The sequence below is a fragment of the Aquarana catesbeiana genome, linkage group LG06, assembly GCF_042186555.1.
Source record: "Aquarana catesbeiana isolate 2022-GZ linkage group LG06, ASM4218655v1, whole genome shotgun sequence".
Classification (NCBI taxonomy): Eukaryota; Metazoa; Chordata; class Amphibia; order Anura; family Ranidae; genus Aquarana; species Aquarana catesbeiana.
In genome coordinates, this window is record NC_133329.1 from 253,376,750 (window position 1) to 253,393,958 (window position 17,209).

Sequence of the window (17,209 nt, forward strand, 5' to 3'; positions counted from 1 at the left end):
ATGGTAGAATAACAGTCCAGAGTCAGTTCCAGATCAGGCAGAGGTATGTACAGAATTGGCAGACAGAAGCATGGTCGAATAACAAGCCAGGGTCAGTTACAGAGCAGGCACTGGCATAAGGGGTGTGAAGGTGTGTGAAGGCAGGAACTGAGGATTACGTTTACCATACTTCACTAATAATTTATTGAAGTATGGTAACGGTGAAAACATTCACCTATGCAGAGGCCTAGTTCGGAAGGACATTGGGCACAGTAATAAGATGTGTCTCTTCTGACTCCTGTTCTAGTACACACCTTACATTTTTTTTTTACATCGTTGGCCTGTTGGTCTGGGAGGGAGTCTATCTGGAAAGTGGAGTTCGGAGAGTCGACTAAGAACATCTGATCGGATGTTTTCTGGTGGGCCATTCAGGAATATAAGGGCAGTGAAAACTTCCTCCTGGTAGTCAAGGAAGCGTTTGGGGTTTTGGGTGGAGTTGCGGTAAATTACATATGAGTTGTATATAGCCAATTGAAAAAAATAAATTGCAACTTTTTTATACCAATGGTATGTCCGTCTTGTGGCAAGGTATGGTTCCAACATTTGGTCATTGAAGTCGACTCCCCCCATGAACAAATTATATTCAGAAATGCATTTTGGTTTTTGGATGGGGCCATTTCTTTTGGGAATTTCCACAAAGGTATCATTGTGGATCAAAGACAGCATGTAGACATCCCTTCTGTCCCTCCACTTCACTGCCCAAATCTCCTTGTTTCGCAGACTTGCCATTTCTCCTTTCCTCAACTTCTTATTGACAAGACTTTGAGGAAAGCCCTTCCGGTTCTTTTTTACGGTGCCACATGCTGGCGTCTTCTTCCGGTGAAGGTTGTGGAACAGGGGCAGAGATGTGTAGAAGTTGTCTACATATAAATGGTAGCCTTTCTCCAGTAGGGGGTATATGAGGTCCCAAACAATTTTCCCGCTTGATCCCAAGTAGTCTGGGCAATTAGGGGGTTGCAGCTGGGTGTCCTTCCCTTCATACACTTTGAAGGCATACATGTACCCTGTGACTCGGTCACATAATTTGTATATCTTCACCCCATAGCGGGCCCTTTTGCTGGGAATAAATTGTTTGATTTTAAGCCTGCCACTAAATTTAACAAGGGACTCATCCACACATATGCGTTAGTCCGGGGTAAATAGCTGGGGGAATACTTCAGAAAAATAATTTAGAAGTGGCCGAATTTTGAAAAGCTCATAATTTGGGTCATTTCGGGGAGGGCACTGGGTGTTATCATTGAAATGAAGGAACCTCATTATCATCTGGTATCTGGTTCTGGGCATTACCTTGGAGAAGATTGGCATGTGGTGAATGGGGTGGGTTGACCAATAGGAATTCAAGGTGTTTTTTTTTTGGTCAGTCCCATACAAAATGTGAGGCCTAAAAAAACCTTCAACTCCTCCACCGTTAGGTCTCTCCACTTGTAGGGACGGGCATAATAGGACGTTGGATTATTTAAAATAAATTGCTGTTCATAAAGGTTGCACTGGGCCACAATTGTTGATAACATGTCCTCTGTAAAAATTAAATAAAAAAAATTGACTGGGGAAAAATTCTCCGTATCCACCTGGACTCCTGACTGGGCAGTGAAAGGGGAAATGTTGGCTTCTCCTGAATTAGGAGAAAGCCACAAGGGGTTCTGAAGGGCAACGGGAAGGCTGGCATGGGTCCTTGGCCTTTCTTGCCGAGGTACTGCGGTTCCGGTGGATGGCACTGCGGTGCTGGTGGATGGCGCTGCAGTGCTGATGTGTGCCGCTGCCTCCTTACCAGACCGCCTTCGTTTGGCGTGCCGAATATCTTCCTCTTCTGAGTCACTCAGTGTTCCACTACTGAGGACTGGCTCATAATTTACGTCCGACTCAGAATCGGAGTTTGAAATGGAATCCGAACAAGAGAGCTCCCCATTGCTCTCATCAGCCTGGGAAAGTACCTGTTACGCCTCGTCCGGCGGAAAAGCTTCTTTTGGACATGGTTGCTGGTGGTGATGTGACTACACAGGTGTGTGCTAAGCCTGCACTGATGGGCACTGATGAGGCAGCACTGATGAGCACAGATGGGCACTGAGGTGGCACAGAGGGGCACTGATGAGGTGACACAGAGGGGCACTGATGAGGTGGAACAGATGTGCACTGATGAGGCGGCAGAGATGTGCACTGATGAGGCGGCACAGATGTGCACTGATTACACAGATGTGCACTGATTACACAGATGGGCACTGATGAGGTGGCACAGATGGGCACTGATGAAGCTGCACAGATGGGCACTGATTTATGGCACAGATATGCACTGATGAGGTGGCACAGATAGGCACTGATGTGCCACCACAGATGGGCACTGAGGTGGCACAGATGGGCACCAATGAGGTGGCACAAATGGGCACTGATGAGGTGGAACAGATAGGCACTGATGAGGCGGAACAGATGTGCACTGATTGATTGCACAGATGTGCACTGATGAGGTGGCACAGATGGGCACTGATGAGGTGGCACAGATGGGCACTGATTGCATAGATGTGCACTGATGAGGTGGCACAGATGGACACAGATGGGCACTGATTGGCACAGGTGGGCACTGATGAGGTGGCACAGGTGGGCACCGATGAGGTGGCACAGGTGGGCACTGATTGCAAAGATGTGCACAGATGTCCGGACACTGATCACCAATAGCACAGATTGGCACAGGTGGGCACAGGTGGGCACAGATTGGCACAGGTGGTCACCAATTAGCACAGGTGGGCACTGATTGGCACAGATCCCAAATAGGCACTGTACTGATGGGGCACTGTTTGGGCACTGTTTGGGCACTTTTTTATCACTGTAAATTTTTTTTTACACTCACTGGAGCACTGAAGGCACAGATCGCTGCAAATATCCTCTCTCTCCTCACACACGGTCTCTGTGTGAGGAGAGAGAGCCGGCAATGTGAGATGATCTCATATGTTTACATTTGAGATCATTTCTCATTGGCACCGCTGATCGCTCTGTAAATGGCCGCTGTGATTGGCCATTTACAGCGATCTGTGACTGGCTGTGTCCAAGGGACACGGCCAGCACAGAATTTCCCCGATGCGTGCTCGTGAGCGTACACAGGGAACGAGGAAAGGGGAGGACGTCCTATGACGGCCTCCCGGAAATTGAGGTCCGTGCTGTAGCTATCATTTGGCTATGGCCTGGACCTCAAGTGGTTAATCAAATTGCCACTAGGAAGAACTTCTGGTTACAGTCTAAAAGATCATAAACTCAAAAGATTGAATTTAGAGCCAAGATCACCAATATTTTCTTAGGTACCTTTGTTGTAATAATGAACTGTTCTTGATGTTTTTAATTTTCCATAAGCTTTGTATTTTTTTCTCTCATTATACAATTTTTTTCTAAGCAAATTATTTTCTTTTCATGCATAAAGGGACCAAGGGGAATGCCTGGTGAGAGAGGACGTATGGGACCTCAAGGTACACCTGTAAGTTGCATTTTGCCTGCCTTATACTTTAAATCACTACTTATTGGTAAAAAATCCTTAATCATTTTACACACAGGTACTGTATTACTGAAGATAGTATAATATATTTATTCGAAATCTAAAGTTTTGAAAAATAAAGGCAAATATTTAAAATCCTTGTATAGTGGCAATAAGATGCAGTAATGACATTAGAGTAGAGACAAAAATAAAAACCTCTACAGTAATTCAATATATATAGATGTGAAAAAATTGTGTATAGATGTAGAAAAAAATTAAACATGTATTTACTGTAGATAATTATGTTTTTTTAAAAGTTCTGTATTTCATTTCAGGGTGCAAGAGGTGCTAATGGGCTTTCCGGAGCAGCTGGAGCTATAGTAAGTTTCAGTTTTATTTTATGGAGAAAGGGAAAAGCGCCCCCCAAGTGCAACAAGAAATGACCATCTTGTAGGAACAGTAAATCCCGCTGGGCAGCTCTGCAGCGGTCTTGCTGTGAATGTGTCATATTGCAGATCACCGACAGCCGCGCTGTCGGATTCCAACACTTCCTGGCAGACACAGAGACACGATGAGCGAGGAGATGATGTCAAGCCTCGGATGTGACACGTGTTTAAAGCATGTGTGCTCCCTAATTAGGCCATAAGGGGAGCCATCTTAAGTGTGGTATATATGGGCTGGACCTGGATATCATGGGTAGGAAATAGAATTACAAACCATTTAAAGGGGCACCCTAACATACAAAAACTGTTTACAGTGCTGACATATTTAAAAAGTATAAATTAGAGCTAAAAACTTCATAAAATGTATGGGAAGTACATATTAAAATATCAGAAAAAGATCATACACATAAAAAAAATGTATCTATATGTATGTGCTAACTATTGTACTTACTGGTTGTTGTTTAAAAATCAACATTGAAGAATACAATCAGAGCTTAAGGGTCCTGTATAATTAAATAGATAGATATAGTTAATTGCGGCTCGTTAACGACGAATACACTAGATATTACGCATAATCATACCATAATATGTACAGCACTACTAAGAATTATTCTTCTAGACTAGGAGGAAAAAATTAACTACAGAAAGATAATTCAATCTATATATCCAAATAAACAATTATCACAAGGATATTGGAACTTAGAGAGTGACTGAATACTTTTTAGGAATAAACTATCAAGGGATGTGGTTCTGAAGTGTGGGGCTAATTAACCGGTTGGAGGAGTACAAGGCGAAGTTATGGTGAGACCCTCCATTTCACCTTATAGATTATTAAAAAATGTTTACACGTGGGGCATCTGGGTTTCCAGCACTTATACATGCCTTTAAGGGAAAAAAAAGTAAGAGAACGGATCACATTGGTGGAATTGTGTTTGACCCTACTAGGAGCAAGATTGACCTTAATGTTTCTAGCCCGTCTATAAGAGACCTTTGGTATATTTGTCAGGGATGCTTCCAGGTGAGGAACCTCGAGTAGGATGGACCAATGTTTTTGCAATATGTGCTCCATCTGGCTAAACTGGGTGTGAAATTGAGTTGTAAACCTGGGAGTTTGTGATCTGAATAGGGTTTGTATGGTATTGGTATGGACCTCCTGATCACGATAATGCAGGAAGGCATCTTCAACAAGTGTATCCGGGTAACCCTTGTCCTGAAATTTATCCTTCAACATATAACCAAGGGAGATGTAGTCTTGTTTGCGGTTACAGTTGTGTTTCAAGCAACACAATTGGTTTTTTGGTATATTTTGTACCCAACGGGGATGATGGAAGCTCTGATAGTAGAAGTAGGAGTTGCCAGCCTTAGGTTTGGTGTAGTTTGGGGTAGAATACTCGCTGATACTTTTCAGTGCAATTTGCATCCATACAAAATGGATTTGCGCAAATCACACTGCAAAGAATTGCATGCTATTTGGACAGGAATGCGGTGCAATTCCTGTCCAAATCGCATGCGGTTTCCCCACCGCTCCTGTGTGCACCCAGGCCTGTCATAGTGATTTCAGCCTGGGTTCACACAGGAGCAGTGTGGGAAACCACCTGCGATTCAGACAGGAATCACACTGCATTCCTGTTTTAATTGCATGTGCTTATTTGCAGTGTGATTTGCGTACATTCACTTTGTATGGATGCAAATCACACCACAAAGTATCAGTTTTAGGTATTGGGAGCATTTTCACAAGTACAAGTACTTGTGACAATACTCAGTATTGGCACCAATACTGGTATCATTGCATCCCTAGTTCTGGGCATAGATGGCACAACTCTAAATTCAAAAAGGCCAATTTGTCAGGATCACTCACCAAAGTCAAGGACAATCCCATACTGTTGGTGTTACAAAGTTTTACAAAACTATTCACAGTGGTGGTAGGGCCATTCCAGATAATGACAATATCATCTATATATCATCCATAGAAAATGATGTGTGCTGCAAAGGGGTTGTTGTGCCATATAAATAGCTGTTCCCAAGACCCATGGCCAAAATGGCATAACTGGGGGGAAATTAAAGCTCCCATAACAGTGCCCTGGGTCTGCAGATAGTAATCTTTATCAAATTCAAAGTAATTATTGGTCAGGCAGTACTCAGTGGCCTCTGAAATAAAATTGGCCTGTTGTGGGATTAGTAGGGGGTCATCTTCCAAGAAGTGTGCTACTACTCTCAATCCAACCTCATGTAGTAGTAGTAGGGTAGTGATGTTTAAAGTGGCTCCCATCTAGTTAGAGCCATAGGTACATGGATTCCCAAGAAATAAAATGAACATCTGTAATAAGTGAATTCTGTCATGGCTATATGATGGAAGGTTTTGGGCCAAAGGTTGTAAAAGATGATCAATGTATATATAAAAAATAGCTGGTAACACTTTCCATTGCTGCAACTATTGGAGGTCCAAGAGGGTTCACTGGGTCTTTATGAATTTTTGGTTGCATTTTTGCAATTTTATTTTGCATTTACAATTTGTTTGTTATGTGTATCATCTTCAATAATCTATAAAGATATGCTCATATTTGATTATTTCATTATTATTTTTGTTTGCAATTGAATCCAGTCCAGACACTTTTGTAAGTTTTAAAAGAAATAGGGCAGCTACGGTGCATAACCTGAATGGTATAATATCAACAAGCATATTTATAAAGCAGTAAATTTTACATTCATCAAACACTGTAGAAGAATCAATCACTGTATTTCAAACATATGCACCAGGAAGGTAGCTATACCGCAAGTAATAATATTTGATAAGATGTTATCAAGGTACTTTTTGCAAATATTGCATGTCATAATCTGCCAAGTCACATTTGTGAACTGCTGTACTGATCTGAATTTTAGTTGCTAAATGTCTGTTAGTGTTAAAATATATTTTTAATACTCCACCAGTCTTTCTGAAATGTATATGACTATAACTGTGGTATCTGAATGTCATTGTAAACAATAGGAATCAAATCTCAGAAAACAAATGCATTTTTCTGTTTTGTCCATCAGGGGCCCATAGGTTTGAGTGGTGCTGCAGGATTTCCTGGCATCCCCGGTATGAAGGTAATAATGTTTTATATATTACTCATATAGTGGTAATATATCTTAATCAGAAAATTATCAGACCTGCTTAGAGTAACTCTAAACTTTAAAGATAAATATTTAGTGAATATGTCACTATATAGACATTTATGACACATTTTCAAACAGTAGCAGCAGCTACTGTACTACCAACAACCATGTAGTGCATGGTTCTGTCCGCATAGATGCAAATTTATATCACCCATTGGCTTCTTTTAACTTTTGGAGGCTCCAATAGTTTTTTTCTCTACCATAAGGCCAAAAGAAAGGTATCACTATAATGCAGTTCTATTAATGAGGTTTTTACTTTACATACATTATAGAAAATACCTCAGAGCTGTAATAAACTATAAACTGTCATTGTAAAACAAACATCAGTTTTGTATAGAGTTGACCTATAAGAATATTATTGAGAATATAAATATATTTAATTAAATACCTGAAATAAAATGTATGTGCAACCCCCCCCCCCCCCGGGTTTTTACTGATATCTAGGGCTCTGTTAGAGGGATTTAATACTACTCTCTGTCCTGCAGACTAAAGGCAAATAGCCTGTTCACTTTTCAAGAGAATTTGCTCCAGAGCTTGAGCGTCGCTTTGCAAATATTACCCATTTGTGTGCTTGCATGTGATTGGATGATGGAAGACAGTAGAGCTTCATCACATTAACTAAGCCTTGGAGCAAATTACCTTGCAAAGTACAATTCCTTTGCAAAGTGAACAACCTATTTGCCTTTAGTAAATTAACCCCGATGTTTTACCAGACAAGAAGTAAGGGACAATCTCCAACCGCAGCACAGATATAAGTAAAATGTTTTTCTTAAGTAGTGTAATAGAAAGCTAAAACCCTCGTCATTTTAAAAAAAAATTTATTGCCAATGTCCCTGTTGCAGATTTTTTCTTACGTCTTGTCTTTGTTTGGTAAAGCTGTTGTCAGTGGGACAGTAAGTAAGGGAAAATCTCTCTAATAAAGTCTCAAATAGCAGCAAAAACCTAACAGTAGTTCTAATCCTTCTCTACTTCAACACTTGAAAAAAAAAATAACTGTGTAGCTGTATATTGTAACAGCAGAACATGACTATACCAACAAGTTCACAGTTCTGTAGTCTGCAGCCACTGCAGAATTCCACAGGAGATATCAAATGAATCTTGCTGCTGTAGAATATGAGCATGAGCTGGGTGAAGCTAGAAACTTTGGTGGGATTATACTGATAAAGTTCCTGTGAGATAGTGGTGGGTGATTCATTCTACTAGAACTTACATATAATGGGCTAAAATCCAGGGGCGTAACTAGAAATAGCAGGGCCCCATAGCAAAATGTTGTATGGGGCCCCCCTGCAAACAGCCCCCCCCCCACAGCTGCCCTAGTGTCAATGCAGCGTGACCTGTGCCACATACAGCGTGACCTGTGCCCAATGCAGCGTGACTTGTGCCCAATGCAGCGTGACCTATGCCCAATACAGCGTGACCTGTGCCCAATACAGCCTGGTCTGCCTGTGCTCCATACAGCCCCACCTATGCAGAGGAAGAGGCAAGCCACCCGGATCAGCAGAGAGTGGGATTGCCCGCTGTAATAGCTTTCATTTGAATTTCCTGTCTTCCTGGGGCTCATCGTCACATAGCCCCACCTCTTGGCCCGACGCATTTGATGACATCACATGTCCCGCATTGGATCGGCATTCTGTCTATCAAAGGCACCGGGCCAAAAGGTGGAGCTATGTGACGTGAGCCCCGGGAACACTGGAAGTTCTAATGAAAGCTATTACATCGGGCAATTCAGCTCTCTGCTGATACGGACAGCTCGCCTCTTCCTTTCCTCTCTCTTCCCCTGGCTGAGAGACTGTGCCGGCGGTGCTTTTATCCTCACTGGGCCCCACTCGGCTGCGGGCCCCATAGCGCCCGCATGGGTTGCTATGGTGGTAGTTACGCCCCTGCTAAAATCCTTTATGAAGGCCAGGGTAAGCTCAAAAAAGAAATGTAGACATAGTTGATTTAAGTGCGACATAGATGAAAGCCAGATTGCTGTAACAAACTGGGTGCTGGTAAATGTTGGATGAGGAGATGGATGTAAATGCATATGCTGACAACTGTCCCTTTCTCATTTATTTCATGGTTCTTGGAGCCTTTGCAGAAAGTAGTCTGTATTTTCCTTTCCTGGATGCTTAGTAAACCTATCGAATGAAAAATATTCTTTAGTGTCTTCTAGTAGTTACATGACTTGGTGTATTCTCTTCTACATTATGGCAGCAACAACCAAGAGTTTCTGTTAGTTTACAAAATGCTTCCAAAGTACAGGTCTATTTTAAACCTAACAAAGGCATAAAGAGGATGTAGTCTACCTGCTTGGAGCTTCCACAAGACAGTATTGTACGAGGCCACCTAGCCTCTTAAAATTATTGTATGATCAGAAATCTGGGATTCTGGAAACCACAATTACTGAGTCAAGCAAATGTGCATGTCAGATATTTCTAACTCTTCCCATGGACTGACCTTGCTGCCCCTCAGACAGAAAGAAAAACGGAAATTGTGCAACACAGAATTACTTACTCACAAGTTGCTTTGGAATATTTCTAAGGTTTCCTAGATAGCATCAACAGTTTAGCTATTGACGTCTAACATTCCTTTGAGGTTTTTAGTTTTATGTGCACAGTACAAATATGAGAGAATTTTTTTTCTCTCCTTCAACATGGTTTTAGTCTGATGGTCTTAAGCCGGCCATAGATTGTTTAATTCTCCCGATCCAGCTGAGATTTGAACCATGTATGATCAGGCTGATTGTATCCAAGTTGATTGTTAGATCAACTTGGGTACAACCAGTATCTTAAATTTTTAATGCAATCACTACCTGTGGCTATAGCCACAAGCAATAATTACTGTTTGTTCTCCCAGCAGGGATAAAACAAAATTTTACAGCGCACACATGCAAAATGACATTTACCTCTTGCAAGGCTTATTTAAAACAACTAGACATTTTCAAAAAGCATTATCAAAAAATATGGGGATTTGGTGACACCATATTGCCCACTTACTGCGACAAAGTACCCCATGATTAGTGGGTCCTACACTATACATAGAATGGGAGATCCTGCTTCTCTGAACCATGGGAGCAATACACTCCTCTATATGGGAGAACTTGAGGTCTCCACCCGTGACACAGGTGGACTCTAATGAGAGGCACTTGATGAGGGAATGGGGTGCTCCTCACCCAAAAGGATTTGGTCAGAATCCATACAATAGACAAACACGATATTTGGGGGGCACACCCTAAAAGATGCATTAAAGATGGTGCAGCCATAAGACCATACAACAGAACAAAATATTACAGTGCACACATGCAAAATGACATTTACCTCCTGCAAGGCTTATTTAAAACACCTAGACATGTTCAAAAAGCATTATCAAAAAATATGGGAATATTGCTCCCTGCACCCCCCCCCCCCCAACCGGGAGAACACAATAGTTCCACGGGAGGGGTTCCCCCATCAATACTATCTGTGTTGATGGGGGAATTGAGCAAATTGAGCAAAGAAAAGCGCAGAATCTATGGCCGGCCTTAGATTGGCACTTTTTACCACAGTACTAGGTAAGGAAACCACTTGTAGAATTCATCGATATTCAGTAAGTTTATAATATAGTGAGAGGCCTGCGACTTTAATGACTCTCTCTTTTATATGGTTTGGTATATATCTTAAATGTGCATAAAATATTTACTTGCATTTTACGTAAACATACAGAAGAAATAAAGAGCAGTAAGCCTATTATAAAACCTTTTCAGATTATGGAAATATAATGTAGGGCACACTTTATCATTTTCCTGGTTGTTCGTAGAATATCTTTCACTTATAATAGTGCATAAATTATTTTGAAGTTCTCTTGTGTATTAGCATGCATTAAATGACAGCCTGCAATTTTAAAAGTTTGATGCTCTATGGGTTTGACACACAATCACGTGGCAAAAGCTGACCACGTTAATCATTCGAGGTCCACAGGTGCTACTTACTCACCAGTATTGAGACAGCTGCAGCTGAAAATGTTACAGTTGGCAGTGTCTTATTATTTATATGCCACAAGATAATGAACCGCAGACTGTTTTAAACAATACAAGTTTTCATTACTTTAAAGAGCATGTAATCTGTTAGTTTCCCATGCATCGTTGGCTATAGAAAATTCCCAAAAGCCTTTAAAACAACTAGAATGGAAAACATTTAGCAGATTGAACAGAAATAATGTGAAATGCCCTAAGGATAGTGCATGCTTTTTTTTTTAAAGGAAGATGTTTGTGGAAATGCTCACAGATCAGACATTTCACTTAGGATCTTTGTTGTAGAGAAAACTGACAAATATTTTATTTGTGCTTGTTACAAAAATCAGCCACCTCTGCCTTTCTAAAAATGATTAGTATTTTGCAAAAGGGCACTATGAAGTCCAGTCCTTTCTCATTTGCTTTTCTGAAAGTATCTGTACCATAGATACCTACAGAGGTCCATGATTGTTACACAATGTCTTCCCTAGCACACACATTTTTAAAATGTTTTTAATTTAAATGTTTGCACCGAGATTAAACAATTTAACAAGATATATTGTGGTCAGTCTTATGTCTGAGAGTCGGAGAGGTTAGTCAGAAAACTTCAAGATCTACAGTCTCAGTGTACACTTGGTCCTATAGCTGATGGCTTTCCAGGTAGTGTATGCTCAACTCTACTCAGATGTTCAAAAGACTCCCAACATGATGAAGCCACACCTCTACTGAGCAAATGAAGGCGCCGGGCTAAAAAAAAGGCATTATACACAAGGTGAAGATAAAAAAAAAATAAAAATCCAGAGTAAAGATTGATAGTCATAGCATAGAACATAGCAGAGATACTTTAGTGGTTGTAGGACAGGACGGGCACATGGAGTCAGACACAAAGGACATATTGGCTCGGAAAAGAGTCAAGAAGGCATGATGTTTTGGAAACACATACAAACTTCAGAATAGCATACAGAACTAAAAGTGCAAAGCCAAACAGAGAATAAAACAGTAGGACCAGTCGCCATAGAAACCAAATTTCTAAAAAGCAGGATGGGAAAGGTGGGATGCAGACTTTGCAAGAAACTAACAATTGTAGATGTGAACATCTGCCATTCTACACTATAGAAAGCTTAACTGAAGACTCCTAATAGCTGTTAAGATTAATCTATCCCATGTTGCATTTCTACATTAAAGCCTAAATGAAGTCACAGAAATAGAATAGAAGTTCAGCCAGATAGATATTGTATTAACAACCTCCACTTGTGTTGTCTTACCTCCACTTTTATGTTATAGCAGTTATGCATCCTTCTCTTTATTTGTATATATATATATATATATATATATATATATATATATATTTTTTTTTTTTTTTGATTCAAGGGTGAAGCTGGACCAACAGGAGCACGAGGCCCTGAAGGACCCCAAGGGCCAAGAGGGGAGACTGGATCACAAGGACCAGCTGGCTCATCAGGTCTTCCAGTAAGTCAGTTTTAAGTATGTAATCATTTGAAATAAAAGAGAACATTGCATATTAAGTTGCCATAGCTCAAATTAAATTTTATAGTAGCAATAAAAACTCCTTTTGAATAAGACTAAAGACTAAATAAAGACTGCATACTACATGTTTTACCTAAACAGGCTAAAAATCTTATTGCATGTAGAATTTTAACTAAAGCATATGTTTGCAGGGTGCCCCTGGAACTGATGGCACGGGTGGCGCTAAAGGACCTTCTGTAAGTAATTTGTCTAATATTTAAATTATATTTGTCAGTGAATTGCTGGTTAGAATGTTCTCTTATAAAATGTGTATGTCTCTGGTTCTAGGGTGTTCCCGGTGTTGCAGGTTCTCCTGGCCTTATAGGACCACCTGGATCTCCAGGACCTCAAGGAAGTACTGGAGCACCTGGTATTCGCGGCTCAGCGGTAAATATAATAAACAAATTATGATATAATGCAGTTTTCATAGAAGTTGACAAAACATGCATACAATACAGAAAGTAGTTTGTGTGATGTGCTGGGGGGGGGGGGGGGGTAGATGCACTGAATTGACAGATCAGGTATTTCATAGTAACTTTAAATCATTAAAGACCATCTGATTATTTTTGAATGAAATGAGGAAAAGAACAACTAATTGAAAAGAATGACACCATGTGCTTACTGTCTACACCCCAAGCAAAAGTGTAGCTTTTAATAATGGGTCAAGAGACAAGAAAATCTGTTTATTACAACCAAATCCACTAAAAGTGTAGGAGGTAAATATGTATTTTTATTTATTACAGGTATTTATACATCACCATTGTTCCATTTTACATATTGTACATTCACATCAGTCCCAGACCCCAAATAGGTTACAGTCTAGCTCACATTCATATATACATATACTAAGGCCAATTTTTAGACAGGAGATAATAAACCTAGCAGCATGTCTTTGGCATGCGAGAGGAAACCTACCCAAACAAGGGAGTGTGGGAGTAAAACCCTACCAAGGAAGAATTAACAAACTCCATGCAGATAGTGTTATAGTTCAGATTCAAACAAAGGACCCTAGTGCTGCAAGGCAGGTGTGCTAATCACTAAACCATTGTGCTATCCTCTAGTTTTAAAACCCAACTCTGGGCACATGAAAAAAATACCTTCGCAGTGCTCCCACCCCCAGACTACATGGACTAAATTCTTGTTAAAGTAATTGTAAAGGTTCTTTTTTTTTTCAAATAACAAACATGTCCTTTCCTGTGCAATGGTTTTGCACAGAGCAGCCCTGAACCTGCTTTTCTTCTGGTCCCCTACCCTTCCTAGTGCCCCCATAGCAAGCAATGCAATTGCAAAGGGGGCACTCGCACCCGAGCCCTGCTGTGTGTGCAGGAATCAATAGCTCCCACTGCTGCCTCCATGCCCAGTGATGGGAGAGATAGAGGACCGCTGATTTTCTCAGGCACAGTGCTGGATCAAGCTCAGGCTCAAGCAGGTATTTAGGGGGAAGGGCTTGGGGGGGGGCTGGTCTCAGAAGGTTTTTTTTTTTTTAACCTTAATGCAGAGAGTGCATTAAGGTAAAAAGAAAAACCTTCTGCCCTTACAACCACTTTAAGTCTAAGGGGAGAGTAATAAGAAGTAATGTATACCTTTTACCTTACTCTCACTCTGGTAGGTTCCCTCCATTTAAATGACAAGTCCCCTGCAGCCTCCTTTCTAAAAACATTCACAGCTATAGTCACACATTGGTCTTCTCCACATACATTGCAGGACTAATAGTCATTGATTGTATGTGATAGGACTGAGGACAGGGACAGGGAAAAGAGAGTTACGAAGCCTGCTAGAGCCTGCCAGAGCAAGAGCTAAGGTAAATAATACAGCCTTTTCCTTAATGAGCATTTAACCTATGCTGTTTGAGGGGCCCCATTGCAAAGGTATTTTTTTCTAGCCCAATGGAAAGTACATGTCCTGACTAACAGCAGAAAATCACAAGATGCTTGTTATTACAGTATTGTTAAAAAGAAGCTGCCCCTATATAATTTAGTTTGATTTTGGCTTGACTTTCTCTGACTTTTCCTCACTTGAGTTCCACCAACTACCATCTCCCTGCATAGCAAGAGTCTCTTTACTGGCCACTGACAGGAGGAAAAACATAAGCATGCACAAATTAAAATCTAACAAGGGTGTGTTTCTCACACAAGCATAGAATTGGAAAGCCTTAGGTTTAGGTTAAACTGATTGGAAGAGAAGAGATGGAGAGCACTCCACTCTGGTCTACAGATACAACACCTGTGTTGAAATAAAACAAGATTTTTCTTTGCTGATAGATGCAGTATTTTGTAATTTTTCCCAAACGACAATATGAAAAATCTCTTTCATCAGGTTTATGAGAGATTGTGTTGAACATGTTTTAACAACAGTAGTTTGAACCAAAATCTATTTTTGATTTAACATGAACATACAGGAATATACTTAACTAGTCTCTTATTTATTGGTTAATAAATTAAAAAGCAAACAAAAGCAACATTTAAATGACTTATTATAGCATATAGAAATGCTGTATATTCTAAGTGACTTAAAACAAGTAAAAATAACAAAGTAGCTTGCATCACCTTAAATAATATATAAGATGGTTACTGAATAAAGCATCTATCAGTAAAGCCTCGTACATATGAAGAGAATATTGGACGAATGATCATCTGTTTTTTTTTTTTTGCCTGCTAGTCTCGTTTCAAAAATTGAGAGGTTACAAAACCTACAAAAATTCTCGTATGACGAAATACAACTTCGGAAGTGATGTAATGCGTTGTATTGTATTGTAATGTATTCTTTCATTTCCGAGCATGTGTGGTCTTGCTCTTCCAATTTTTTTTGGATGGAAACTGTGCTGAATAAACAAAAATCATATGATCTGGTATTGTACAAGAAATATTTTTGTGTTTGTCCCTTCAGACATTTTTGGATGAACTGTCATGATCGGCTCTCGAAAGCTGTGTACTAACAATTAGATTATCATATGATTGCTTCAAAAGTGGTATTTCATCCAATTTTCTGATCGTGTGTACTAGGCTTAAGAATCCCGTGTTTGTTCCTTACGCAAAATAGGTGTTGTCCATTCAGAGCAGAGAATGTTATGCTTGTCATCTTTTTTCTTTAAAACGCAATTAAACCCTTCAATGTAACGGTTTAAAAAAAGTTACTTTTAAGGCATGCCTGGAATGCTAACTGTCATTTGGTTGTGCTCTCAACTAAACTGTAAAACCATCAAATGGCTGGTGTCATAAGTGATCACATGTACAACACGATGGCAGTTGCAAATCAAATAGAGTCTAAGATCGAAGCTTTTTGGCTGAAATGTATAGTAGGGTTTAGGTCCACTTTAATATTACTGGAATATAAAGCAGTCTAACTGGACACTGGGAGTTCACTTAGCAGGGCTATGATATGAAGTCATTAAATCAGTCCTAGTAACAAAGAAAAAGCAAATCAGAAAGGGCACAGTAGAAGCTTTTCTGTGTTATAAAGGAAGCAGCGGGTACCTTCCGTCCCCTGAATGTTGAATTTTTACTTCAACATTTTAATATAGAGCACAGACTTATTTTAAATAGACTAATTAAATACATACAATATACTGTATGTTAACTGTTTTAACTGCCAACGGAATGTCTGATTTATTGAACGGGATGAAAAGTGATATTTGAAGCTTCTAAGCTGTTCTACTTTATATTTTGTGCCATTTTCAATTATGGATGAATGTAACTGGCATAATGCAAGAGAAGTCAAATTACTCCAACTCCTTTAAAGCTAATCTTCCTATCAAGAGAACACACAGCTTAAAGCTGCCCATATCTGGTCATATCAGTCTCCACCCCCTTCTTCTTCTTCTGTATGACTGACATGGGCTGCTGACAGTCTGCTCGCTCTTGAGACTTCAGCTCTTCTCCCACTCCTCCCCCCTCCTATACAGGCTGTTCTCAGAGTTTCTTTACTTCACACATCTTCCCCATTCTCCTCTCTTATCAAGTCCCAGGAAGGAAGCTGCTTTCTCCCTCCTCTCACTGTGTCAGTGACACCGAGAAGCAGGATAACCTCTATTCTGACAAACTTTATTTTAGTTCTCTTTCAGTAGAATGGAGCAGAGAAGTAGCTGAACATCATTGATTCCTTCTTTTCTTGCACAGTACAGTCTCCTGGAGCTGAAAATCCCACAGCTCAGCATACTGTTATGTGCCTCCGTTTCTTGTTAACAGTGAGATGTTATAGAGGCAGAGGCACGTGACAAGCATGCACTCTCCAGCTTGTGGCAGTGTGGAAAGCATGGTGGTCACAGCTAACAGCTGAAGTAGGAGAGAAGGAGGGTGCAGATCACTGCAGATGTAACCACCCACTCTAAACTTTCAAATCTGAGGAGGACTTTTACTCAGCCCTAACCAGAAATTGGAATGGGGATACAACAAAAACAGTGCAACACAGGAAAGAAAGAAAAGCTGTTCTGTGGTGAGGGTAGTTAATGCTATTTATTTGTACAATCCCATGCTTCTCCTTTAAATACTGTTTGTAATCTATTTGAGTCCTTTACCAACATTTTTGACAACCCCTTTGTTGCTTTGCTTAAAGGCTAAGTTCACCTTTTAATTTTTTTTTAATCTAAATTCCAGCTCCCCTATGTACCAGCTTTCCTTTAAG

At 40.3% G+C, this 17,209-nt stretch overlaps 1 protein-coding gene across 1 annotated transcript in view; it reads left to right on the forward strand.

Moving 5' to 3' along the window:
* The window catches only part of COL5A2 (collagen type V alpha 2 chain), a 300,803-nt gene that overhangs the window by 208,385 nt on the left and 75,209 nt on the right, over positions 1-17,209 (forward strand). The window contains exons 16-21 of the mRNA XM_073633213.1: positions 3,443-3,496; positions 3,829-3,873; positions 6,970-7,023; positions 12,434-12,532; positions 12,742-12,786; positions 12,878-12,976. Of these exons, the coding sequence (XP_073489314.1) occupies positions 3,443-3,496; positions 3,829-3,873; positions 6,970-7,023; positions 12,434-12,532; positions 12,742-12,786; positions 12,878-12,976 (396 nt within the window). The remainder of the gene's footprint in view (positions 1-3,442; positions 3,497-3,828; positions 3,874-6,969; positions 7,024-12,433; positions 12,533-12,741; positions 12,787-12,877; positions 12,977-17,209) is intronic.